This window comes from Macaca fascicularis, chromosome 2 (assembly GCF_037993035.2).
Source record: "Macaca fascicularis isolate 582-1 chromosome 2, T2T-MFA8v1.1".
NCBI classification, from domain to species: domain Eukaryota; kingdom Metazoa; phylum Chordata; class Mammalia; order Primates; family Cercopithecidae; genus Macaca; species Macaca fascicularis.
The window spans coordinates 3,005,270-3,032,002 of record NC_088376.1 but is presented as its reverse complement, the minus strand read 5'-3'; the positions used below and the strand labels follow the sequence as shown (position 1 = coordinate 3,032,002).

General features: G+C 44.6%; 2 protein-coding genes across 3 annotated transcripts in view; one reads left to right on the top strand and one right to left on the bottom strand.

Moving 5' to 3' along the window:
- Positions 1 to 6,063: 6,063 nt before the first annotated feature.
- Positions 6,064 to 26,733, top strand: part of BDH1 (3-hydroxybutyrate dehydrogenase 1) — a 64,462-nt gene continuing 43,792 nt past the window's right edge. Inside the window, exon 1 of one of the 2 annotated variants that reach the window (XM_005545329.5) lies at positions 6,064 to 6,231. The gene's annotated coding sequence lies outside the window, so the exon portion shown is untranslated. Of the gene's footprint in view, positions 6,232 to 25,848; positions 26,042 to 26,733 lie in introns of those variants that run through there. The other variant, XM_005545328.5, reaches the window with a different exon arrangement.
- Positions 22,358 to 26,424, bottom strand: LOC107128768 (uncharacterized). Its single transcript, XM_065539683.2, is given in 3 exon segments — positions 22,358 to 24,028; positions 25,492 to 26,203; positions 26,206 to 26,424. Coding segments are annotated over 2 exon segments (696 nt in total). The 5' UTR covers positions 26,279 to 26,424; the 3' UTR covers positions 22,358 to 24,028; positions 25,492 to 25,580.

Genomic DNA, 26,733 nt, shown 5'->3' with positions numbered 1-26,733 from the left:
ATTTAAAAATGTTTTCCTGCTTAACTTTGCATATTTATCCATCAAAATCAATTGATCATGTTTCCCTCTGCCACTCCCACCCCCAAGCTGCACTGAATTCTAGATAAATATGGGGGGAAATCCATCTTTTATAGTGTTGCTTTCCTATCTGAAAACATGGTTTATCTCCTTTTTCCTTTTTCTTTCTTTCTTTTTTTTTTGGCACGGAGTCTCACTTTGTCGCCCAGGCTGAGTGCAGTTGCATGATCTCGACTCACCACAACCTCTGCCTCCCGGATTCAAGAGACTCTCCTGCCTCAGCCTCACGAGTAGCTGGGATTATGGGCATGTGCCACCACGCCCGGCTAATTTTTATATTTTTAGTAGAGACAGAATCTCTTCATGTTAGTCATGGCTGGTCTGGAACTCCCGACCTCGGGTGATCTCCCAAAGTGCTGGGATTACAGGCGTGAGCCACCGTGCCCGGCCCATCTCCTTATTTTTCAATTCATCTTTCATGTCTGTCAGTAATGACATACATTCTTTATGACTCTACATTTTCTTGTTGTCTTTAGGTTTTATTGCTGTTGTGACTTTTATGATTTCTTCTACTGTATATTCTGAAAGGGAAAGCTTTTAATTTTTCCCTGCATTTGTTTTGCATTCAACCAACTTACTGAATTCCATTATTATTCTAATAATTTTAGTGCTTACTTTCCTAAATATTCTGGGGTAACAATAGTAGTTAGTACCTGCAATAATGGTGGTTTGACTTCTTTTATTTATACTTCATTTCTTTTTCCTGCCTTTTGTCCTCGCCATTGCAGAGTCTTGATGGGATGCCTCTCTTTGGCAGCCTTTGGGATATGACTCTGAACTCTGCCTTCCAGCTGCAGTCCCCTCAACTCTGGATGGAGCTCTATTATTTTTGTGTGGGGGTGGGAGCTTATCTCCTGAGCCAGCCTCTGCTTGTCAGAACACACTCTTTCTGCAAGCATGGCTTCCACGCTCCCCTCCTGTGGCAGCCACAGCCTCACATCACGAGGATGATAAGCAGCCATTCAAGGGATGACCTCTAAGGATAGCCTGGCATGCCTGAAAGTCAGCAAACATGAGGGCCCATCATAGCTCACTTCTTTTCCCACTGCCAGTTGGGCCTCACCTTCTAGCTCAGTCAGCATTGGGAGACTAGGCTGCTCAATCTGGTGGTCTTTTGTTTCCAGCTCTCCCCAGTATCCCTATTGTGCATTCCTCATGCCCCATGCTCTCCTTGGCTTTCCCTAATTGACCCCAACTTGTGTCCTACATCCTTCACCTCCCCAGACCTGACCTAGTGATTGGATAGAGGAAGCAGGATGTTGAGACATGGAAGCTAAATTTCTCCTGCACTGGAGGCTGGCAGCAGAACCTGGGGAAGTCGGAGGGGCGAAGAAGCAAGAGAGGTTCCAGCAACCTTTAGTCTGCCTCAAGAAGTCTCCAGCTAGGAGGCAATGCTAAGCCAGGACAACCTAGAGATACCCTGGCTGGCCAGGGCTTCCTAAAAAAGACGTGTTGCTAGGTGGTCACACTGCCTTAAGAGCACACCCATCACTCAGTGAATCTGCTGTGAGTCTGAGGGATGCCCCTGAAGACACATTGCCTGGAGGAGATAAGCCCCCCAGGGTCCCCCACAGCCATTCCCCAGCCTCTTCTCTTCAGTTTCTTCATTTCTACATGCTCCTCCTTCCAGTTTGGCCACTGGCTCAGGCCACAGCTGATGCCCTGTTCACAGCCTGCATCACCCTCCTGAGACAGGGCCTTCTCCAAGTGTTTGCCTTTGGGCAGGTCCCAAGGCTACCACCTGGAGCTGCTGGAGAGGGTAGTCCTGACAGCAACCCCCCGGCGACCTGGTCCTTGCTAGCTCCTCCCTGACCTCCTTGTAATGCTGGGTGCAGAGGGATGGACCAGGGTGCTGCATGTAAGTGGTGAACAGGAGGGCGTCTGGGTGACTGAAAGGGGAGAAGGGAGGGGAAAGGATGGGAGAGGCTGCAGCAAACATCTCTGAGGAAAATGGGTAATGACAGAGCTGGTAGACAATGGTGAGAGAAGGAAGGATGGCACTGAAAGTAGTCATGCTCCTTTTTATTTCATTGAGATTTTCTTTTTCTCTTTTTGCCAATTAATAATACGTTTTGGTCTGGGGGATGCTTGGGAAGGCCCCATTGTTCAAAATATCTCTTTCAGGAACCTGGAACACCACCATTTGAGACTCACTTCTTTAGGTCTTGAAGGCTTTTTGGTCTTTGAGATGCTTTTATGTAAAGTTAATGCACCTCCAGTGCTCTCTGAACAGAGGCCAGTGAACGTGGACTGAGCTTCCCTGGCCATCCTTATCTCCTGCTGCTCACCCTCCTTCCTGCCCCAGCCTGAAGGAGCATCTCCCTCCCGGTCAAGAGCTCCATGGCTTCGCCTAATTTACGTCACCCTCCCCAAGCTGGAGGGAGAGTTCCCTCCCCGTCCCAGAGCTCCATGGCTATGCCTAACTTGCCTCACCAGCCGAAGCTGTCCTGGAAGGGAAGAAGCTGCAGAGTGCCTGTTCCCTTCCTTGGGCTGTGAGCACCTGGACAGCAGGGACTGCAGAGACCTCAGGGGTTGGAGGGGGTGAAAAGCAAGTCTCACATGTCCTGCTTTGGCCTGAGACCAGGCCCCTACCTCTGACCTATGCTGCAGGTCCTGGAGAGACCAATTCCACAGCAGAGGAATCTATTTCAATACTGTATCAGAGTCCTGTCCAGGAAGCAGACCACGCTGAGTGAGTATATCAGTCAGGGTTCCCCAGAGAAAGAGAACCAATCTATATACAGTGAGGTGTGTGTGTGTGTGTGTGTGTGTGTTTATGTAGAGAAAGACAGAAAGAAAGAGAGAGTTTAAGGAACTGGCTCATGTGACTGTAGAGGCCTTGTCAGAGGCATTTGAACCAGAGCAACGCCATCTTGAATAGGGGCTTGGTAAAATAAGGCTGAGACCTACTGGGCTGCATTCCCAGATAGTTAGGCATTCTAAGTCACAGGATGAGATAGGAGGTCACAAGATACACGTCATAAAGACCTTGCTGATAAAACAGGTTGCAGTAAAGAAAAACGGGTTGCAGTAAAGAAGCCGGCTAGATCCCACCAAAACCAAGATGGCCATGAGAGTGACCTCTGGTGATCCTCACTGCTACACGCCCACAAGCACCATGACAGTTTACAAATGTCATGGCAACGTCAGGAAGTTACCCTATATGGTCTAAAAAAGGGAGGCATGAATAGTCCACCCTTTGTTTAGCATATCATCAAGAAATCACCAAAAAAAAAAAAAAAAGGGGGGTGGGGGCAAAACCAGCAGCCCTCAGGGCTGTTCTGCTTATGGAGTAGCCATTTTAAAAAATCATTTTCTTCCCTAATGAACTTGCTTTCATTTTACTCTATGGACTTGCCTTGAATTCTTTCTTGCATGATATCCAAGAACCTGCTCCTGGGGCCTGGATTGGGACCCCTTTCCTGTAACAGCATGGTAAGTCCAAAATCTGTAGGGTAGGCTAAGAGGCTGGAGACTCAGGGAGGAGTTACAGTTTGAATCTGAAGGCAGTCTGCTTGCAGAATTTCTTGCTTTCCTGGGGAAGTCAGTCGTTTTCCATTAAGGCCTTTAGCTGATTAAACATTATAGAGGTAACTGCTTTACTCAAATTCCATCAGTCAAATCTCACTCAAAAAACACCTTCACAAAAACATACAGAATAATGTTTTCATGTAGGATTTTTCTTCTTGATCACTTTGCAAGCTGGGAACCCCCAGCTGGTGATGCCCTGCCCGGGCCTTACTCAGCCTGGTTGGCATGCCCCAGCTTGCCTGTGTTATAGCTCGTACCTACATTCGATGGTTCCCGAGCTCTTGTACCACAACCAAGAAGAATGAGGATGTGCTGGCCATTGAAGGGTGAGGGGGTGGAGAAGTATTTTATTGAATGGCAGAACAGTTATCAGCAGAGAGGGGAGGTGGGGGGCGGTTCCCCAGCCCCACAGTCGGGTGGTTCTCATCTCCCCAAGTGGCTGGGTCTGGGGCTTTTTATGGGCTCAGAATAGGGGTGGGGCAGGCCAATAGGTAGTATTGGAAAAGGCAACACTCAATTGGTTAAAAGACATTATTCAGAAGAATCAATCAGGAAAGGGTGGGAAAACAGGAATAGAAGTTCTAAGTCTGAGTCATGGGTTTCATCTGGGACCAGCAGTCCAGTCTTTCAGCTCTGTTTTTGGCATGAAGGTGGGGAGAAACCTCAGGGACCCACCCCAACCTGACTATGCATTTGACTGCATCTCATCACCATCAGTTTGACCAAATATCTGGGTACTGGGCCGCCATGAGGAAAGCAGCTGCCAAGAACTGAGCCCCTTGTCTGCATAATAAAACCTTTACAGAAAAATATTTACAATTTCCACTCCTGCCAAGCTGACACATAAAATTAACCATCACCAGTCCGCTCCTTATCAATTTGGGACCCACACATATCTCCTTAAATCATACTTAACCTTCAAAAAAAGACAATAACAAGATTGCAGTTCTGTCTAACATGACACAACTATGCTTCCTACAACTGCATCCTACTGCGCTAATCCTCTTCCCAGAAGAGGGTACAAAGTCCTTAGGTGTGTGAAGGGAAAATCAATCTTGGGGCCCCAAAATCACTAAGCTAAAGGGAAAAGTCAAACTGGGAACTGCTTAAGGCAAACCTGCTTTCCATTCTATTCAAAGTCACCCCTCTGCTCACTGAGATAAATGCATATTCTGATTGCCCCATTTGGAGAAGCTAATCAGAAACTCAAAAGAATGCAACCATTTGTCTCTTTATCTACCTATGACCTGGAAGCCCCCTCCCTGCTTCAAGTTATTGCACCTTTCCGGACAGAACCAATGTTCATCTTACATACATTGATTGATGTCTCTTGTCTCCCTAGAATGTATAAAACCAAGCTGTGCTCTGACCACCTTGGGCACATGTCCTCAGGATTTCCCGAGGCTGTGTCACAAGCGTGTGTCCTTAACTTTGGTAAAATAAACTTCCTAAATTGACTGAGACTTATCTCATTTTGGGGGTTCACAGGTGATATTTACTCTTCTTGAGATCCTGTAACTTAAACACTATGATGTAAGGTTAGCAATATTAAATTCTATGAGATCAAGTAAGGCATCTTATGTAACATGATAAAGGAATACAAAAGGGAAGAAAACAAAGGTGCTATACACACACTAACATATTCATAACAAAATAAGGCATACACGCTCATGACAATTACAGTTCTTGTTTTTATAACTGGTCATGTAGTTGTAGCTGGTATTGATAACTATCTTATTTCACTACTCACTCCATATTCCCTTTGCCCTCAGCAAGCACCTGAGCTGGTCATGGATTGTTGCCTGGTGAGGTGACCGGAACCTTCATTCCTAAAGGGTCTGGGTCATTAGTAGTCCTGCCTGGATTGGGTTGTTGTAATTTTCCATTGACTTTAATCACAGGGCATGGGAATACTAAGAGATGTCCTAAAGGATCTCCTGTATTTCAGACATACTCTTCCTTACCACCATTGTGATATTCAAGGCGTATGGCTTTGGCCCTATCTCCTTGAATCTGCCTTCAGATTCAAACTGTAACTCCTCCCTGAGTCCCAGCCTCTTCTTGCAAATGGCCCTATCTAAAGCCACTTGGCTATTTTGAAATCTTTCTCAGGTCCTGACTCTGGGTTATGCTCAGGGCAGTCTCTGAAGATTTCTCATCCTGTTCAGGCCAGTTCCTGTGCTAATTTATGCCCACACATACCTGGCAGGGAGAGCTAAAGATGGAGTCAGCGGGAGCTGCCCTTTGGCATCATTTATTTTTAATATATTCCTAAGCAGAAGCATCTGTCCTTGACCCTTTGCTTGTCAGAGGGCCAAACTCACAGACATTTTAAGCTTAAAACAAGCAGTTACAAAGCTGTTGAACTTTGCCTGTGCAAAGACAAACACAAAAGCATCCCAGCCCCGCCCCCCCACCTTTACTTATCACACATATGTGAGAATTTCCATTCTCAGCTAAAGGCAAGCATTGAAAGAATATACAGAAAGCCTGGAAAAGGTTTCCAGGGGTGTCTATACACCCTGTCAACTGAGAATTAAGAGGATCTGGCTGGTCACTTACCTGGAGAGGATCCTGCGTGCTGATAGTGCTGAGGGAACCCTGTAGCACCCACCGGCTAAGGTGAGAGACAGCTGAACTTGAATGTGAGGGCTGTCACTGAGAGCTGTCGGCAGAAGAAAATTCGAGCCATGGGTAAGGGTGGTAGAAAGGGAGGAGGTTGGAGAGGAGTGAATAGGCCTTTGGAAAGAGGTGCTGTTAACCCAAAACAGAGAGGCAGCAGCTTTGCAATTAGATTTTCTTTTTGAAATAGTAGGCTCTGTCCCTGGTAGCAATAGGGAGAAATAAAAAATAATATGTATTCATTGGGAAAAGAACTGGAAAGAGAATTAGGCAAAATAAGCATGTGGTTTTGTATCTTGTTTTTTAAAGCAGCTTATTGTAATACATTAGATATTCTTTGAAAAAAAACAGAATTTGAAGTTTAGAAAATCAAATCAGTTTTAGGGGTTGAGAATCTCATTACATACTTTTGTCTTTCAAAACGGTTTATTTGTTTATTTAGAAATGGGGTCTTGTCCAGGCTGGCGTGTAGTGGTACAGTCATACCTCACTGCAGCCTCAAATGCCTGGGCTCAAGGGATCCTCCTGCCTCAGTCTCCTGAGTAGCTGGGACTATAGGCAGGCACACCTCACCTTGTTCCCAGACCAAACTTTGGGTCGGGCTGCTTATTCTTGCAGCCCAGTAATGAGATGCAGATGAACTGGGAAAGAAGGGAGTTTATTGTTGTAACTGGGTCCAGGGAGAAGGTCTGGAAAATATCGCCAGAACAATTCAAAATTACAAAGTTTTCCAGAGCTTATATACCTTCTAAGCTATATGTCTATGTGTACGTGTGCATTCATCTAAAGAAGTAAGTGATTAACTTCTTCTAATCTAACTAAGATCTGAGTCCTGAAGGCCTTCCTCTGGAGCCTTAGTAAATTCACTTCATCTAAATGGGTCTAGGTGCTGGGGCGATTACCCTTATCTTGTGTCCTGCTAAATCACAGAGTTTTGGGGAGTTCCTTTAGTCCCCAGTAAAGCTTGCCTAAGAAGGTCTGGGGAGGTCCTTAAGATCCACAATAAAACTTGTTTAATCTTAAATGAGTCCTGTTAAGAATTCCTTCATTATTTTGTCATGCTTCAAGGCCCAGGAAAGGCCTAGGCAAAACTCTTGGTGGGCTATTTTTACATTCAAGCCTTTGAATAGGGCACTGACTCTATCAGCTTTTAACACTTAACTTCAGCACTCAGTCAGTGCAGAAACAGTTGTTATGGAGGCCTACCTGTTCAGCCATTATGGAGACCTGGCCTGCCACAATGTTGCCTGGCTAATTTTTAAATTTTTTGCAGAAACAAGGTCTCGCTGTTTTGCCCAGGCTGGTCTTGAACTCCTGGGCTCAAGTGATCCTCCCATCTTGTCCTCTCAAAGTGTTGAGATTACAGGCATGAGCTGCTATGCTTGGCCATCATTCAAAGTTTATATGTGTATTAGTCTATTTTCTTATTGCTGATGAAGACATACCCAAGAATGAGTAATTTATAAAGAAAAAGAGGTTTAATGGACTCACAGTTGCACATAGTTGGAGAGGCCTCACAATTATGGTGGAAGGCAAAAGGCACATTGTACATGGGGAGGCAAGAGAGAGAATGAAAGCCAAGTGAAAGGGGTTTCCCCTTATAAAACCATTAGATCTCATGAAACTTATTCACTAGCATGTGAAAACTATGGGGGGAACCACCTCCACAATTCAATTATCTCACACTGGGTCCCTCCCACATCACATGGGAATTATGGGAGCTACAATTCAAGATGAGATTTGGGTGGGGACACAGTCAAACCATATTATTCCACTAATGGCCCCTTCCAAATCTCACGTCCTCACATTTCAAAACCAATCATGCCTTTCCAACAGTTCCCCAAAGTCTTAACTCATTTTGGCATTAACTCAAAAGTCCATAGCCCAAAGTCTTACCTGAGACAAGGCAAGTTTCTTCTGCCTATGAGCCTATAAAACAAAAAGCAAGTTAGTTAATTCCTAGATACAATGGAGGTACAGGCATTGGATAAATATACCCATTCCAAATGGCAGAAATGGGCCAAAACGAAGGGGCTAAAGGTTCCATGAAAATCCAGAATCTCGCAGGGCAGCCAAATCTTAAAGTTCCTTTCACCCCATGTCTCACATCCAGGTCATGCTGATGCAAGAGGTGGGTTCCCATGGTCTTGGGCAGCTCCACCCCTGTGGCATTGCAGGGTACACCCTCCATCCTGGCTGCTTTCATGGGCTGGCATTGAGTGTCTGCAATTTTTTCCAGGCACATGGTGCAAGCTGTCAGTGGACCTACCATTCTGGGGGCGGGAGGACAGTGGCCCTCTTCTCACAGCTGCACTAGGCAGTACCCTAGTGGGGACTCTGTGTGGGGGCTTCAACCCCACATTTCCCTTCTTCACTGCCCTAGCAGAGGTTCTCTGTGAGGGCCCCACCCCTGCAATAAACTTCTGCCTGGACATCCAGGTATTTCCATACATCCTCTGCAATCTAGGTGGAGGTTCCCAATCCTCAATTCTTCACTTCTGTGCACCCGTGGGCTAACACCACATGGAAGCTGCCAAGGCTTAGGGTTTGAACCCTCTGAAGCAACACCCTGAGCTATACCATGGCCCCTTTTAGCCATGGCTAGAGCAGCTGGGACGTAGGGTGCCAAGTCACACAGCAGGGGGCCCCTGGGCCCAGCCCACAAAACCATTTTTTCCATCTAGGCCTACAGGCCTATGATGGGAGGGGGCTGCCACAAAGGTATTTGACATGCCTGGGAGACATTTTCCCTATCATCTTGTTGATTTGGCTCCTTGTTACTTATGCAAATTTCTGCAGCCAGCTTGAATTTCTCCTCAGAAAATGCATTTTTCTTTTCTATTGCATCAGGCTGCAAATTATCCAAACTTTTATGTTCCATTTCCCTTTTAAAACTGAATGCTTTTAACAGCACCCAAGTCACATCTTGAATGCTTTGCTGCTTAGAAATTTCTTCCACCAGATATCCTAAACCATCTCTGTGAAGTTCAAAGTTCCACAAATCTCTAGGGCAGGGGCAAAATGCTGCCAGTCTCTTTGCTAAAATATAGTAAGAGCCAGCTTTATTCCAGTTCCCACATTCCTCATCTCTATCTGAGAACACCTCAACCTGGATTTCATTGTCCATATCATTATCAGAATTTTAGTCAAAGCCATTTAACAAGTCTCTAGGAAGTTCCAAACTTTCTCACATTTTCCTGTGTCTTCTGAGCCCTCTAAACTATTCCAACTTCTGCCTGTTACCCAGTTCCAAAGTCGCTTCCACATTTTCAGGTACCCTGACAACAGTGCCCCACTCTACTGGTACCAATTTACTATATTAGTCCGTTTTCTTGCTGCTAATAAAGACATACCCAAGACTGAGTAATTTATAAAGAAAACGAGGCTTAATGGACTCACAGTTCCACATGACTGGGGAGGCCTCACAATCATGGTGGAATGCAAAAGGCACATCTTACATGGTGGCAGACAAGAGAGAGGATGAAAGCCAAGCAAAAGGAGTTTCCCCTTGTAAAACCATCAGATCTTGTGAGACTTATTCAATACCATGAGAAAAGTATGGGGGAAATTACCCCCATGATTCAATTTTCTCCCACCAGGTCCCTCCCACCACACATGTGAATTATGGGAGCTACAATTCAAGATGAGATTTGTGTAGGGACATAGCCAAAACATATCAATATAATCAACTAGAACCTATAACTTTTCCTCATTGAAGACATCAGAAATTGCCATCTGTATTGTACTCATTGAATGAAATTTCTGTGTAACAAAGCAATTCATTTCTGTTGGATTATCCACATGAATGATGCCCAGCTGATTATAAAAAATTCTGTACTCCATGCTGAGTTCCTGTAACTCTAGAAAAAGAAAAAAAAAATCTGTACTCCAAATAGCCACAGAAACTGGGATTTTAAAAATCCCTTTCTTCAAAGAAAGAACCTCAGGACAATTGGTGGTGTGCTTAAAGCAAAGCATTTGGAGTAGGACAGACTTGGATGGGATCTGTCTTTGCCAATTCCTGGTTGTATTGTTGTGGGCAAGTTATTTGAACCTGCTAACTGTCAATGTTTTCAGTTGCAAATGGGAATAATCTTAGGCTACTTTTAGAATTGTTGCAAAAGTAAGTGAAATGATGCATAGAGGGCACTTGGCACAGTGGCTGGTACATAGAAATCAACCATTTATTGCTAAATTGTAGTATTATTGCAAACAGGGAGCCTGCTTTATGATTTATGATTCCACTCTAAGAATATAGCACTATCACTGGGACATCATAAGGACTCAATCAGTGCAAACTGAATGAATGAATAAATTGTATGGGTTGCTGTAGCTTAGGGTAGGATGGGCACAGGTGTTTTTTTTTTTTTAAATCAAATATCCTCATATTGTTCCCTTTTCCAAGATCCCAATTCCTCAAAAGAACATTGCTTAAATTTACAGACAACCCATTCCTATGCACAAAAAGCTTGTGCTTAAACAAACACTCATCTTAATGAACATGTAAGAGTTAAGAGATAGAAAGTGGGTGGGGATGCCTAATACTCCCCATCTTTTCCCCTTGAGGTCAAGCACTTGTTTTACTCACTGCAAGGAAAAGGCAGCTCCTCCAGTTCTCATTAATCCACAGAATTCAGTATTACAGTCACGTTAAGATCAGTTGTCAAAGGCTCTTTTCAACACACTAGATTCTGAGCACCACAGCTTTGTTTTAGAAGCAGCACAGAATAATATACTGGGCTTCTTTCCTTTGCTGTCAATTGTAGAAAAAGCTACTCAATACCTCTAAAATTCTGCAAATTAAGGGTGTGATTTCTAGCCAAAAACAAAACAAAACAAAACAAAAAAAACCCCCACAAAACTTTAATAAAATTCAATTGCATCAAAACAAACAGAGGATTGTGGGGTTTGGGGCAGTAGATAGTGTTTTTATTCTCTACCCCCCAGCAGAACTCAGCAAAGCAGGTTGCACACTGGCTCTGTGAGGACTTGGAGGTGGCGGCCTAACGGCAGGATTTAACCTGTGAGGACTTGGAGGTGGCGGCCCAAGGGCAGGAATTAACACAACACTGAGAACTTAATACTGAGGGCAGAGAAGACCAGGGGCATTCAGACCCTGGGCAGGGCCAGATCCAGCAAGGGAAGGGCTAGGAATGATTAAATTCAGCTGGTATTGGAGGAGAGTGAGCTAGGAGGCGAACAGACAGGAGAGAACACCATGGTCTCTCAGGTCAAGGGCCTCTTTTAGGGTATATCATTCTGACTGAGAATCTTTCAGGATACTACCTCTTCTGCAAAGCCTGTCCTGAACTCTTATTAGAACTCGGATGACACTTATTTGTCCCTCTTTTAGAAGACTTACAGGACTTCTAATGATTCATTTAGCTTATATACATGCCTCATTTCCCTCCGTGAACCCCCAAAATCTCAGACAGGTCTCTCAGTTAATTTAGAAAGTTTATTTTGCAAAGGTTTAGGATGTGCACCTGTAACACAGCCTCAGGAGGTCCTGATGACATGTGCCCAAGGTGGTCAGAGCACAGCTTGATTTTATACATTTTAGGGAGACATGAGACATCAATCAACATATGTAAAATGAACACTGGTTTGGCCTAGAAAGGTGGGACAACTGGAGTTAAAAGCAGGACAGGGATGGGGCTTCCAGGTCACAGGTAGATGAGAGACAAACAATTGCACTTTTTTGAGTTTCTGATTAGCCTTTCCAAAGGAGGCAATTTGATATGCATTTTTCTCAGTGAGCAGAGGGATGACTTTGAATAGAACGGGGAGGCAGGTTGGCCCTAAGCAGTTCCCAGCTTGACTCTTCCCTTAGCTTAGTGATTTTGGGGGCACCAAGATTTATGTTCCTTTCACATTTCCCTCCTTTTCTTTTTAAAAATCTCTTGGAGAAAGCATTTTAGGAGAAAATGAGTCTCTCGTCCCAGGTTTCATCCGGTGTCTCATGGCTAGGATGGTTTATTCCTAGATAGATAGGTCCCAAGTTATTAGGAAAGCTCATATGTAGAAGGTGGTGAAGTCTCTTGTCGTATGAAGAGAAAATAGGGGGAGGAAGGTAGAAAAACAACAACAAATGAAAAAACAATCCTGGAAAATTGTTATAAGCCACATTACTCTGAAGTTTTATACATCAGTAGGCAGGTATGAAAGTCGCTAATGTATGTAAATAAGGTTGCTGTTATTTTCTTCTGAAGTTGTCTAGCTTCAATTTTTGGGGCTTTATGAAAGTACAGCTCAGTTTTCAGTGACTCCAAATTAGGAAAAATGGGGAAAAAAAGAAGAAAAAAAATTAAAACAAAGTGACAAAAACTACTTTGAAGACTTGGAGCCAAGAGAAATTAGAATTCAGTTCAAACTGTAAAAAATAATAAAAATCAAGAAACGTTAGGAAGACTGGAATCTAACAACTGCTGTACTATAGTTTTGAATCATAATGTTTCTCTCTCCAGTTTCCCATTTTTATACAAAAGAAAAATCATGGTAGGGCTGGTTTGCTTTATTACACTTGGCCTAATTATTTGTATACAGTGCAGCAAGAATAATTATTTTTTAACATAGGCTTTTAAATTGGCTTTGATGGAACTTTGTTCCATAGAAGGAATCTCAGATAAGACATTTTTTTAAAGCCAAGCCCAGCTATGGATTTGTGCCGTCAAGTACCTGTAAGTTGAGTGATCCTTTCCTCTTGAGGTTCCAAGATAAACTTGGGGTTCCTGGGCCTGTCAGAAAGTGACACTCTTTACTTACCAGACGTCAGGAACCCTGTACAGTGGCTGTGTAGACAAAGGTATCAGAGCAGTTTATCCAATGGGCTTTTATTGGCTACATAAGTCAAGTTTGAATCCTTAAAGGAAAGCACACCATTCCAGTCAAAACCTTAGTAAAATAGCCAGTTTCTCCAATTGTATCCTGTTACAAATGAAAACAGATTCTTATTGCACTTATACAAATAACTGTATTGGCATAAGTTAAGAATACTCACACATAGTTCCCAAATTTTGGAGAAAGCATGTAGAGAGAAACAAATATGCTCTAAATTTTGTTCATAGGAGTATAATTTACTCAATTGTTAAAAGCTGTAAATAGCTTAAAAGATGTCTTCTTGTTTCTGAGAAACAAAACAAAGGATCAGCAACATTTTAAGCAAAAAGTTAAAAAGATTACTTTAGTCCTTTATTAGCTCAGCTCATGCAGTTAACTTTTCTCCTGATATTCATGAACATTTCAGTTCTCCATGAGAGTCCTGAAAGTTTTTTCTCTATTGTAATGTTCCAATCTCCAAAGTTATTAGAAATCTGCATCTAGGAACACCTGTTAGAGTTCTATAGTTGATTATAAAACCACTTTCTAAGGAGGACCAAAACAAGACAATTGTTTGTGGATGACAAAAGGATTTAGGGCAGCCACAGTCAAAGACACAACTGACAAAGAAACTTACTATCTCTGTGGCAACAATAATTTAACATAACAATTATAATTATTACTGATAACGTACACGAAGTCATATGAAAATTATAGGAGTTTCCCCTGATTTTGAAACACGTACCAATAACATATTTATAAAAATACAGCCCAAAGAAAGCCAAACTCCATTTCATATTTGACAAAGTTTCCTGTATAATTTTTATATCAAATAAGCCAAATTATGTCATTTTGGACTTTAGGAAACCTAATATCTTAAAGGATTCATTTGATCAGAAAAAGACATAATTTATAATTTGATTTTGTAAAGGTTACAAATATCAAAGGTTTAAAACACTTGACATCACAAGTTATTGTGAAATAAGTCAATCATTTGACCAAAGTGATAACTCAAGGATTTTTTAAAAAGGCAAAAACCTTCTCTTTGAGTGAAGAGGGTTAATTTTCAAAACAATAAGCCCTAGTAAAAACAGCAGGAAGCTGGCTGGGGGTGGTGGCTCATAGCTGTAATCCCAGCACTTTGGGAGGCTGAGGCAGGTTGGTCACCTGAGGTTGGGAGTTTGAGACCAGGCTGACCAATATGGAGAAACCCCATCTCTACTAAAAATACGAAATTAGCCAGGCATGGTGGCACATGCCTGTAATCCCAGCTACTCGGGAGGCTGAGGCAAGAGAATCACTTGAACCTGGAAGGCGGAGGTTGCGGTGAGCGGAGATCATGCCATTGCACCCTAGCCTGGGCAACAAGAGCGAAACTCTGTCTAAACACACACACACACACACACACACACACACACACAAAACACAGCAGGAAGCCAATTAAATTTGTTTTCTAAAATTTTATAAACCATCCATAAAATTTTAATCTTGACCATAAGCTATAACTTCCATAAGCCTTTCATAACATTTATAACCTTTACTTAGGAGTTGGTTAATGCTTCATAAAAACCTTTTAAATTTGATATGAGCTCATATGCTGGTGTTGCATCAGTGTGCCTTTGACATTAATGATTAATTTATAGAGAAACTGAACTTATTTTATCTCTCATCATTGGCCCTTACAGTCTCACATGCCCACCTTTCCTGAGATACTCCCTGGGCCTAGAGAAGTTGAATAACTTGAATTTTTGGCCCTGTGTTTCAGAAATGCAGTTTATTTTGATTGGCATCTTCTACCAAGACTAAAGATGGAACTTGAATTGCTGTCAGTGTTCAAAATTTAGCAGGACTTGGTATCTGTTTTACACTCAAGAGTTAAAGCCCAGTAACTAAATGTCACAAGTACTTTAAAAGCTCATACAGAGATATATATGGGTGTAATAACCTTAACTTAAAAAAATTTTAATCTCAGTTTTTTCCCTAAGCAAACCAAAACTTAATAATAATATGACAACTTGATCACATAGAAGATTTTTTAAAAATAAATCCTCTTATTGTGACTTACACAGACTGTTCATGACATGCTTGGACTTTCTGGTTTGTCCTGAACATCCATCTCTCTTTCTTAAACAACCAGTCATTTTACTCTAGGACTAAATTTAGCATATAAGATTTTTTTTTTTTTTTTTTTTTTTTTTTTTTTTTTGAGACGGAGTCTGGCTCTGTCGCCCGGGCTGGAGTGCAGTGGCCGGATCTCAGCTCACTGCAAGCTCCGTCCCCCGGGTTTACGCCATTCTCCTGCCTCAGCCTCCCGAGTAGCTGGGACTACAGGCGCCCGCCGCCTCGCCCGGCTAGTTTTTTGTATTTTTTAGTAGAGACGGGGTTTCACCGTGTTTGCCAGGATGGTCTCGATCTCCTGACCTAGTGATCCGCCCGTCTCGGCCTCCCAAAGTGCTGGGATTACAGGCTTGAGCCACCGCACCCGGCCTTTTTTTTTTTTTTTTTTGAGACGGAGTCTCGCTGTGTCTCCCAGGCTGGAGTGCAGTGGCGTGATCTCGGCTCACTGCAAGCTCCGCCTCCCGGGTTCACGCCATTCTCCCGCCTCAGCCTCCCAAGTAGCTGAGACTACAGGCGCCCGCCACCGCGCCCGGCTAGTTTTTTGTATTTTTAGTAGAGACGGGGTTTCACCATGTTAGCCAGGATAGTCTCGATCTCCTGACCTCGTGATCCACCCGCCTCGGCCTCCCAAAGTGCTGGGATTACAGGCTTGAGCCACCGCGCCCGGCCAAGATTTTTTCTTATATGAAATTATTTCTCTTTAAGCTTTCTTACCAAAAAAAACCTCTTTATTTTTATAACTGTCTTTTTTTTTGAGACGAAGTCTTGCTGTTGCCCAGGCTAGAGTGCAATGGCAAGATCTCAGCTCACTGCAATCTCCACCTCCTGGGTTCAAGCAATTCTCCTGCCTCAGCTTTCCAAGTAGCTGTGATTACAGGTGCCCACCAGCATGCCTGGCTAATTTTTGCATTTTTAGTAGAGATAGGATTTTACCATGTTGACCTGGCTGGTCTCAAATTCATGACCTCAAGTGATCTGCCTGCCTCAGCCTCCCAAAGTGCTGGGATTACAAGTGTGAGCCACTGCTCCCAGCCATAACTTTCTCTATATCTCTTTTATTTCCTGGTTCCTTTTATCTTGTTTTATACATGACCTTTAAATAAGCTTTGAATTAGACAAAAACTGTACATGTTTTTAAAAACGACACACATTTTTTTAAAAAGAATGTTTTCCTACAAATATATTTTTATTGAAAAATACCCATATAATGAAATATCTGTTACTTAATTTAATATAACTTTAGATTCTGAATTATGATGAGTTTGTCTACAAGTATTTATCCTATTACATTCACCTAATTATTTTATTTTAATTGTTTTAGATTATTTATGAAAACTGTGATAGTCATCATTTAAAGTTATGGAATCATCATTGCAAAATTATAACAGAGACAGTGAAAAAGATTTGACCTAACTGACTCCATCTTGCTTTAAACCTCCAAATTCTCTTTGTTCATTCCTGGGCATAGACTAAACTAACTTTGGGAAGAACTTAGTCTATACTTTAGTTTTGAAACAAAGACTATAAAAAACCTTACTCCCTGTGGACTGGACTGCCTAAAGCCACAAGATTAGAAGTTATGGTTGGTAATTTTTTTTTTTTTTTTTGAGATGGAGTCTTGCTATGTCACCCAGGCTGGAGTGCAGTGGCACCATCTCGGCTCACTGCAAGCTCTGCCTCCCCGGTTCATGCCATTCTCCTGCCTCAGCCTCCTGAGTAGCTGGGACTACAGGTGCCCGCCAACACCTCCAGCTAATTTTTTTGTATTTTTAGTAGAGACGGAGTTTCACCATGTTAGCCAGGATGGTCTCGATCTCCTGACCTCGTGACCCGCCCATCTCAGCCTCCCAAAGTGCTGGGATTACAGGCATGAGCCACCATGCCTGGCCAAGTTATAGTAATCTTACTAAACTTAAGATGTAGCTATTTTTATTAAACCAGTATCAATGTCTTATTTATTAAAGATTACACAAGCAAAGATCATTCTGTTTTGGGCTAGGTTTATAGTTTTGTAACACCTATGCCAAATTTTGACACCTTATAGTATTCGGCAGGGACAGGTATGAAATTGCTTGATTAGTAAATGCAAACAAAAATGTATGCTGGCAAATTCTTAAGACATTTCTAATATTATTTTACCAATAATTTTAAAGCCAGCTTATTTATTAAAGATTTTACTTAAGTCACATGAACTTGAAAAAACATCTGATGGCTGGGCACGGTGGCTCACGCCTGTAATCCCAGCACTTTTGGAGGCCAAGGTGGGCAGATCACGAGGTCAGGAGATCAAGACCATCCTGGCTAACACAGTGAAACCCTGTCTCTACTAACCATACAAAAAAAGTATCCATGCATGGTGGTGGGCACCTGTAGTCCCAGCTACTAGGGAGGCTGAGGCAGGAGAATCGTGTGAACCCAGGAGGCGGAGCTTGCAGTGAGCAGAGATGGTGCCACTGCACTCCAGCCTGAGTGACAAATCAAGACTCCGTCTCAAAAAAAAAAAAAAAAAAAGAAAAAGAAAAAGCATTTGACTAGTCTTTTTTTAAATATACATTTGGTTTAAGTGCTTTTATTTTATTTTTCGGCCAATTAATTAGAGCTCTTTTATATGTTTTTAGTAGTGCAATATTGTGTACACAACACATAAATATATACACCTATTAGGCATGCCAATAGAAGCACTTTTTTTTGAGACAGAATCTCACTCTGTCACCCAGGCTGGAGTGCAGTGGAGCAATCTTAGCTCACTGCAACCTGCATCTCGCAGGTTCAAGTGATTCTCTTGCCTCAGCCTCCTCAGTAGCTGGGATTACAGGCATGTGCCACCACACCTGGCTAGTTTCTGTATTTTTAGTAGAGACAGGGTTTCACCATGTTGGCCAGACTGGTCTCCAACTCCTGACCTCAGGCGATCTGCCTGCTTCAGCCTCCCAAAGTGCTGGGATTACAGGCGTGAGCCACTCTGCCCACCTGAAATATATCTTATAGGTTCATAAAGACCTCCTTTTTTCCCCCTGCTTTTTTTTTTCTACCTTACCCTAGGTAGGTGTCAGCTAAATAGCCTTAAAATTGCATATTAAAGGAAACAACTCAGGTAAAAGTCAGACAGCAAAATTTACATCATAAAGTACAAAGTGAAAGTCTGGTGAGCTAGAGGGAAATTAAAATGAATTTAATTAACAATTGAACATAAAATTAGAGACATCTATTATAAAGGCCTTCAAATATATACACACGTACATGTACATACACCCACACACACAGATTCTATAACTTTTACTCCAGTACTTTAGCCATGAGATAAACACAAATTTGCCAGCTTGCAAGAAAAACCCAAAAAACTGTTAGATCCAAACAGTGGTTTTATCTCAGTAGAAAAATAACAGCAGATTTAAAGCAGGCAGAAAGAAAAATAGAGAAAATGGGACTAGGAACTCTAGAATTCGCAGGTTGACCTTAGGGCTCTTTTTCCTTAATGTACATTTGCACAAAGACTATATTACTTCCATTTTACTCTGGCAAATAGAGGTGCCATAAAACCAATAAGGTACTTTACAGGGGGTCATTCTCCTTGTTTTCTCCTCATTCTCGGATTATGCGTTTCCCACTTCTTTTTTTTTCTTAAAAAGAAGAAGTGAGCTGTGGCCTAGGGTTTTTGTGTGGTGGATCGATGTGAGCTGCTTGTGGGCAGGACTCCACAGTGTGTCATCACTGAGTTGTTTCCAGCCTCTTATGCATCTCAGTTTCTCTCTTCAGAGGTCTATGACCTCTGAGAGGGCTCAGAATGCCAGGTGATCAGCCCTTATATGTGTTTCCTGGATGACCTATTTTTAAAATTAATTTTTGTTGGGGATTTCCCTGCAGGGCCACTACATGTTGCAGGGGGTCAACTCCCCAGACACTCCCATGAGGACCCTGGTCACCCAGGGGTGCCTTTCGCTGGGAAGAGCAAATGTCCTTTCTCTTTGGAGCTGAGAAAACTTAGTTTCTCATTTGCCTAGGAAAACAACAGTTCAGTTCCTCACACAAATGCACACAGACAAACCGAACTGATATTAATTTTGGGAGAAAAAGCAATAGAGAAGACCATTTAGAATGTATCTCCGAACTACAATTAGGATCCTTAAACAACAATTTCCTAGGAGAGAAAAGAAAAGAAACCAGCCAAGACCACTTCCTGTAAACTGTGCTCAGCCACCCATAACTTTGTAGTTCTTGTCTGCCGTGATATGCTCCAAGGTCAAATCCTCTCACAGTGCAAAGTCATCTCTGGTTCCCCCAGAGCCAAAGAGGTCAGGTCATGCAATACAGGAAAACAGAGCTTAAAACCTAAGAAGAATCTGCCCATGACTCTTGAAACTTCACAAAGAAAACAGAACACTCCCAAAGGGGTGAGTGGCCCCTTTGTTCTGAATTCTTTAAAGGGGTTCAAGTCATTAGAAACCTTCTCTAGATTTTTTTGGTACTGCAGATGGCAAAGGCGGAAGGAGGTATGGGGGGAAGAAAAGTAAATGAAAGATTTTTTTTTTTAAAGTCAGGAAGCAAACACAGAAATCAGGTGCATGTTTTTATGTTGTTGTTGTTTTGTTTTTTGTTTTCTTTAGCTGCGAGAAATTTCAGCCAGATTAGAGAGGTTTTGTTACCCATAATTTGGAATTCTCACTCAGATTGGACCAAGTCTGTTAGAGTTGGTCAGAACAAACCACAACAACAAAACCCCAAAAATATGATCACTGAGCACTCTCACGGTGAGGAGAAATTCAGACCAGTTGGTTGGTACACTTGAACCAAGACAAAACCCCAGTTTAGCTACTTGCGTAGGGATGGGTCTCAGGCTGAAGACTGTTTTTTGCCATCCTAGAAGCAGGAAAAAAGTCGAATTCATCTTCCCTGCTGGGAGTGAGCTCAAGTTCCCTAAAGGAGTTGTTGGCCTTCTATCATCCTGGAAAGAGGAAATCTTGCCTTCCTTGTTGGAAGCAAATAAAACTCCAAAAAAAAAAAAAAAAAAAAAAAAAAGGTGGGGGGAAGTTGTACAGAAAAATAAACTCTAGATCTTGACCAAATTTGGGGAAATCAAGGATTCTCTGGAGTGGGTGCTCCCAGACCTCAGCAAACTGTCCTATTGGTTTGAGCCGTAAGGTTAGCACATGTTGCTACCATGCACCAATAGATCTGTCAAAGGTCAGGGGCATCTCCACTCAGAATCCCTCCATGGTTACCAAAATGTGAACCCCTCAAATCTGAGACAGGTCTCAGTGAATTTAGAAGGTTTATTTTGCCAAGGTTGAAGATGCACACCCGTGATACAGCCTCAGCAGGTCCTGATGACATGTGCCAAGGTGGTCAGAGCACAGCTTGGTTTCATGCATTTTAGGGAGACATGTGACATCAATCAACATATGTAAAATGAACGTTGACTTGGCCTAGAAAGGTGGGACAACTTGAAGCAAAAGTGGGACAGGGAGGTGGGTTCCAGGTCGCAAGTAGATGAGAGACAAATGGTTATATTCTTTTGAGTTTCTGATTAGCCTCTCCAAAGGAGGCAATCAGATATGCATTTATCTCAGTGAGCAGGGGGATGACTGAATAGGATGGGAGGCTGGGTTGCCCTAAGTCGGTCCCAACTTGACTTTCTCCTTTAGCTTAGTGATGTGGGGGCCCCAAGATATCTTCCTTTCACACTTCAGTTTGAAATGCTTGTTCCTTGGTACCATAAAGAAATAGCACTTGAACATAAATTTAATTTCCTCAGCAAGGCCTTTTTTTTTTTGAGATGGAGTCTTGCTCTGTCTCCCAGGCTGGAGTGCAGTGGCCTGATCTCTGCTTTGCAAGCTCTGCCTCCCGAGTTGACACTATTCTCCTGCCTCAGCCTCCCAAGTAGCTGGGACTACAGGCACCCGCCACCGCGCCCGGCTAATTTTTTTGTATTTTTAGTAGAGACGGGGTTTCACCGTGTTAGCCAGGATGGTCTCGATCTCCTGACCTCGTGATCTGCCCGCCATGGCCTCCCAAAGTGCTGGGACTACAGCGTGAGCCACCGCAAGCAAGGCCATTTTTATACTTTCTGCAGAAAGGGTGCACTCGCCAGCAGTTTTGCCACGAGCGCACACCGAACGAAGGAGACAGGGTCATTTATAACCTAACACATCCGCCCTACTGCTGTGTCCTGGCTGGAACGGGACCTCACATTCTGTATTTGTCCCAATTGGCTGATAACTTAGAACTTTTCAAAAGAGGCAGAGGCAGAGGAGAACGAAGGAAGGAGGAAGTAATGAAACGCTGAGAAAGGTAAAAACACCTTCAAATAAGGAAGAGGAAGAGGCTATCACCTAATGCTTGCTTGGACCAGTATAAGCACGCCAGGGCAAATATTTAGGCTAAATTGTGGGAGCTAAGAACATATGATTTCTTCATTACAGCAAGAAGATATTTAAGAATGTCAGCACAGGTCTTTGAATAAATTTTGCTCCTAAGAGAAGTTACTATTTATTCCTAATTAGACGGGGAGAAAAGTCCTTGAAGAGGAACCTCTACTTTACTTTTCACACCTCCTTGAAAGCAGGGGCTAAGGACCGTTTCCCTCCCAAAACTAGCTTGCTAGTTTGCAACAGTACCCCCCTGGGTTGCAGGGAGTATGCTAAGTGCTGAAGACTCTGGTCTGACACCTTGTACCTGAACAGAGAGGAGCTGGTTTTATAGTAGGGTGAGGGAGACAGAATCTTGGTGCCTGCCGTGTTGGGAGTGACCTGATTTCCACAGACTGTGTGTGTTCAACCTCACAGCTGAATGTTTCTCCAGTTCCAAAGTCAACAACCAGAATGGCAGAAGGAGGGGAAAGGTTGAAGGTGGGGCTGAGAATGGCTTTGTCTGACCCCTTAACCTAGTCCCAACTCCTCAGCTGGCCGTTTCTCCTGAGAGTCTCTTGCTACTATCTGTGTCAGAGTTTACTACTGATGCCCTAAGGGGCAGGGCCTTTGGGAAATAAAGGAGAAAAAGTGCAAACCAAACAAATAAATTATTCCTTAGCGGGGTTGGGAAAGATAAGCTGAGATGTCTCTTTTGGGTTAACCATTGGCTTAATCTGGGTTCCCCCAAATAGCAGAGCCTGAGCAAGGACTGCTGTACAGGTAGTTTATTTGGAGAATGAATCCGTTTTGTATGGTTAAAATAAGAGAAGATCAAAGTATGATTTCATGAATCACACAGTTTATTGCCAAAGAGGTCTTTCTTTTTCAGAATTCTTAAAACGGGGGAGAATAATGAGAACAAATCTCACAAGGGATACACTCAACAGACAAGGTATATTAATCACATAACGAGTGAGCTCCAGTTTCATTTAGAATCCAGTTATTAAAGCTCAATTGAGGCTGAGCATGGTGGCTCATGCCTGTAATCCCAGAACTTTGGGAGGCCGAGGCGGGTGGATCATCTGAGGTCAGGAGTTCGAGATCAGCCTGGCCAATGTGGTGAAACCCCATCTCTACTAAAAATACAAAAATTAGCTGGGCGTGGTGGTGGGCACCTGTCCCAGCTACTTGGGAGGCTGGGGCAGGAGAATCGCTTGAACCCGGGAGGTGGAGGTTGCAGTGAGCTGAGATCACACCATTGCACTCCAGCCTGGACGACAAGAGTGAGACTCCATCTCAAAAAAAAAAAAACAAGTTCAACTGCCCACTTCAGATGGAAAGCAGGCTTTTGTGGATGCAAAGTCCAATCAGAGTTTGAGGCACAACTTTCTGGGAGAGGTTCTCGGGAGGGACAGCTTGACTAATACAATGGAGATTCATGAAGATACATGAGGTCCCTTGATGCTAGAGAGCGGTGCCAGTGTTGTGAGACGAGGCTTCAAAAATAGCTTCAGGGCCTCCAGAGAGTGGTCTGGCCACATCCTAAGCTCTCCAAGTGTCTGTCAAAATCTTGGCTTTCTATGTGTTTTGGAGTCCAGTGGTTGGTGTCAGTAGCTCACATGTGGGGTCTGATAAGGAGTGACATATCATTCCCTTGAGCAGGGAGAGTTCACTCCATGTTGTAATTACAGTAAAACAATGTCACTCTCACAACAAAGTGAAAGTGTTTGGAGTCATTTAAAGCTACATAATCAAATCCCAAGGAATTGGAGGGGAGGGCTGGGAAGAGTTAAATAGGGAAGGAGGGAAAGAGAACGGCATCCAAGGGTGTATTCGTGAGTTGATCAATTGGTCACTACTATGGGCAAACAGAGGCTATCATTTTAGGAGCTGCATAGAACATATCCCAGAATTGCCCACTGCAAGACTGGAAGAGCAGAGTATTTTTCCAGCAGTTCCTGCCTGCCCTTTGGTCAAAGTTTGTCCCTTGAGGTGTTCCTTTGTACTTCCAGGTTTACTCATGTGTCAGAGTGGGCAGTGGATTCCTGCAAGGGTCCCAGGTTGCAGTCCCAGAGACGCAGGGGAATACCAGGTGCAGCTGAGGCAAGGTGCTCTCAGGTTACACCTGTTCACAGCAAAGTTGGGCTGGGAAGATGCAAGGCCAGACACTGGAGGTGTGTAATACAACCTTAGAAAGGTCAAATGTCCTTTTCTGTCTTATGCAAATAGGACTACAATTCAGTTTAATTCTCAGAGTCAGGATCTATGTTTTTTTTTCCTTGGGGGAAAGATGAATTCTTCATTTAACTGCTTTTCTAGCAAAGCATAATCCTCAAGCTGTAATTTCAGTATAGTGATTTATTTTTAACCCTGTGGTACTGTATGCCTAATGTTCTGAAACACCGTCACTGCAGCAAATCCAAGCTTGAGTCTATCTGTGAAATGGGCACAGAAAACCAAGTGCATCCTTCTTTCATGATTCTCCCAGTCGTCAAGGCTGTATGTGCCAGGAGCTGGGGATGAAGAAGAGAGCCTTAGCCCTCCAGAAGCTCACAGAATGGACGTACAGAGTCAACAGTTTTGTTTGTTTTTTGAGACAGTCTCCCACCGTTGCCCAAGCTGGAGTGCAGTGGCACCATCTCAGCTCACTGCAACCTCTGCCTCCCAGGCTCAAGCTATTCTTCTGCCTCAGCCTCCCATGTAGCTGGGATTACAGGCATGTGCCACCACGACTTGTAGGGTTTCACCACATTGGCCAGGCTGGTCTCGAACTCCTGGCCTCAAGTGATCCACCCGGCTCAGCCTCCCACAGTGCTGGGATTATAGGCATGAGCCAATGCACCCGGTCTACAGTTTTCTTTAAATCTTCATCAGGCCAGTACTTCCCTCCTCCTGTTTTCATCTTCCTGTATTTGTGAGTTTCATTCATTCTCTTTATTCTATTCATTCCTTCTCTGTACTTCACCTAAACATAGTTGTCAATCCCCAAAATCTGAGCCAGGTCAATTTAGGAAGTTTATTGTCCCAAAGTTAAGAACTCACGCAAGTGAGATAGCCTCCAGTCCTGACATGTGCCCAAGGTGGTCAGGGCACAGCTTGGTTTTATACATTTTAGGAAGACATGAGACATCAGTCAACATATGTAAGATGAACATTGGTTCAGTCTGGAAAGGTGGGACAACTCGAAGTGGGGAGGGGGCCTCCAGGTCATAGGTAGATAAGAGACAAACGGTAGCAATCTTTTGAGTTTCTGATTAACTTTTCCCAAGGGGGCAATCAGATATGCATTTATCTCAGTGAGCAGAGGGTGACTTTGAATAGAATGGGAAGCAGGTTGGCCCTAAGCAGTTCCCAGTTTGACTTTTCCCTTTAGCTTAGTGATTTTGGGGCCCCAAGATTTATTTTCCTTTCACATAGCGCCGCCACTGATGTGTCCTGCTATCTTCTCTCCTCAGCCTGTTTCTTATCCTGGAAGCTGAGTGCTGGCGCAGGGCGATAGCGCGGCGGGGCGGGGTTGGGAGGAAACCCGTATCTGTGGCCGATCGCCCTCCGCTGTTCTATTATTAAAACTCTGGGAAACTGCTATTCTTAAATTATTTTAATTATTTTTAAAGATCCTGAGGAGCAGAGCGATTTTTTTTTTTGGTGAGACGGAGTCTCGCTCTGTCGCCGAGGCTAGAGTGCAATGACGCCATCTCGGCTCACTGGACCCTCCGCCTCCTGGGTTCAAGCGATTATCCTGCCTAAGCCTCCCGGGTAGCTGGGATTACAGGTGTGCGCCTCCATGCCCAACTAATTTTTGTATTTTAGTAGAGACGGGGGTTCCACCATGTTGGCCAGGCTGGTCTCGAACTCCTGACCTCAAGTGATCCACCTGCCTCGGCCTCCCAAAGTGCTAGGATTACAGGCGTGAGCCACCGCCCCCAGCCTTTAAATAAATTTCATCTGATCAAAAGAAATTTAAAAACCAACCAACCCTAGTGAGCTCTAAAGACAGCAACACGCACAGGACCTGGAAAGGCCTCTTCCTCACTGGCGTTTTCCTCACTTCGGGGAGCAGCGTCTTCACCTCCCGGCCTCAGCCCCCGAGGCTGAAACCCTTTCCGCACCTGGCTCCACCCCCCTGACCCCTGCCCCGGCTCGGCTGTCGGGGAGCGAGAAGGCGGCGGGGGATCTGGCGCCCGGCTTAGGGGCGAGACGGCCGCACCGGGCGCCTGGCACCTTGGGCGTGAGGAGGGCCACGCCCGGCGCCCAGGGCGGAGGAGGAGGCTCGGCGGCCCCCCCCCAGCCACGCCGCCGTGGGCCCCGCCCAGCGTAGCCCCAGCGCGCGCTTAGTGTGTAGGCGCGTCCGGGTGGCGGAGGCCGCAGGCCACAGCAGTGCTGGTGGAGGGGCTTCCAGAGAGAGCCTGCGGCAGCGCCCCCACTCGGCTCTCCCGGCAGGAGCGCGGGCACCTGCGCGACGCCGGGTGAAGGCGAGCGCCTCGGCGAGCCCTCTGCAGCGGAGCCCCCTGCCCATTTGGTTTTGGGTAAGAGGAGGGGTCCGCGTCTCCGCAGCTCGGGCGGGATGCCCTGGCGCCCTCGGTTTGGTTCGGCCTCACGTGTTCCTTTAGCCCGGAAGCTGGGATACGGGTGGGGAAGGGGCGAGCCCTGCGGCCGCAGCGGGGTAAGAGTAGGACGGACCGATCTCGCCCAGACCTCAGGGTGTCCTCACTCGCCTCCCTCTCGGCTTCTCGGTCGGCGGCTCCAGCAGTATGATCTGGCATTTATTATTCGGAATAATGTGCCAGGCAGAAGGAGGCCCTGGGTCAAACACGCGGCCCTGCAGCTCCCAGGTGAAACGACTCAGCGTTTCCTGCCGGCGCATCTTACTGAAGAGGACCCAGGCCTCACGAAGGGAAGGAACCGTCCCCTCAAGGTCACGTCGTAGTCCAAGGCCGAGCCCAGACCGAAGCCAGGTGTCCTGCCTTCTAGCCCGGGCTCTAGGCCCTGTCCCCTTCCGGACCGAATCTCCTGGTCCTGTGCACGTCCCTCCGCCTCCTCGTCCTGCGTCCTCCGCGAGGCTCTGTTCCCGGGGTTCGGGGAGTGCTCCCTCCGCGCCACAGCGCCCTTGGGAAGATTGCTGGACAGCAGGCAGGCCACGGGGCCGGGAAGGAGGAGGAGCCGCGGGGGCAGGCTGGGGATGCCAGAGTGGTGGTGGGCACGGGACTGGCCAGGGCGG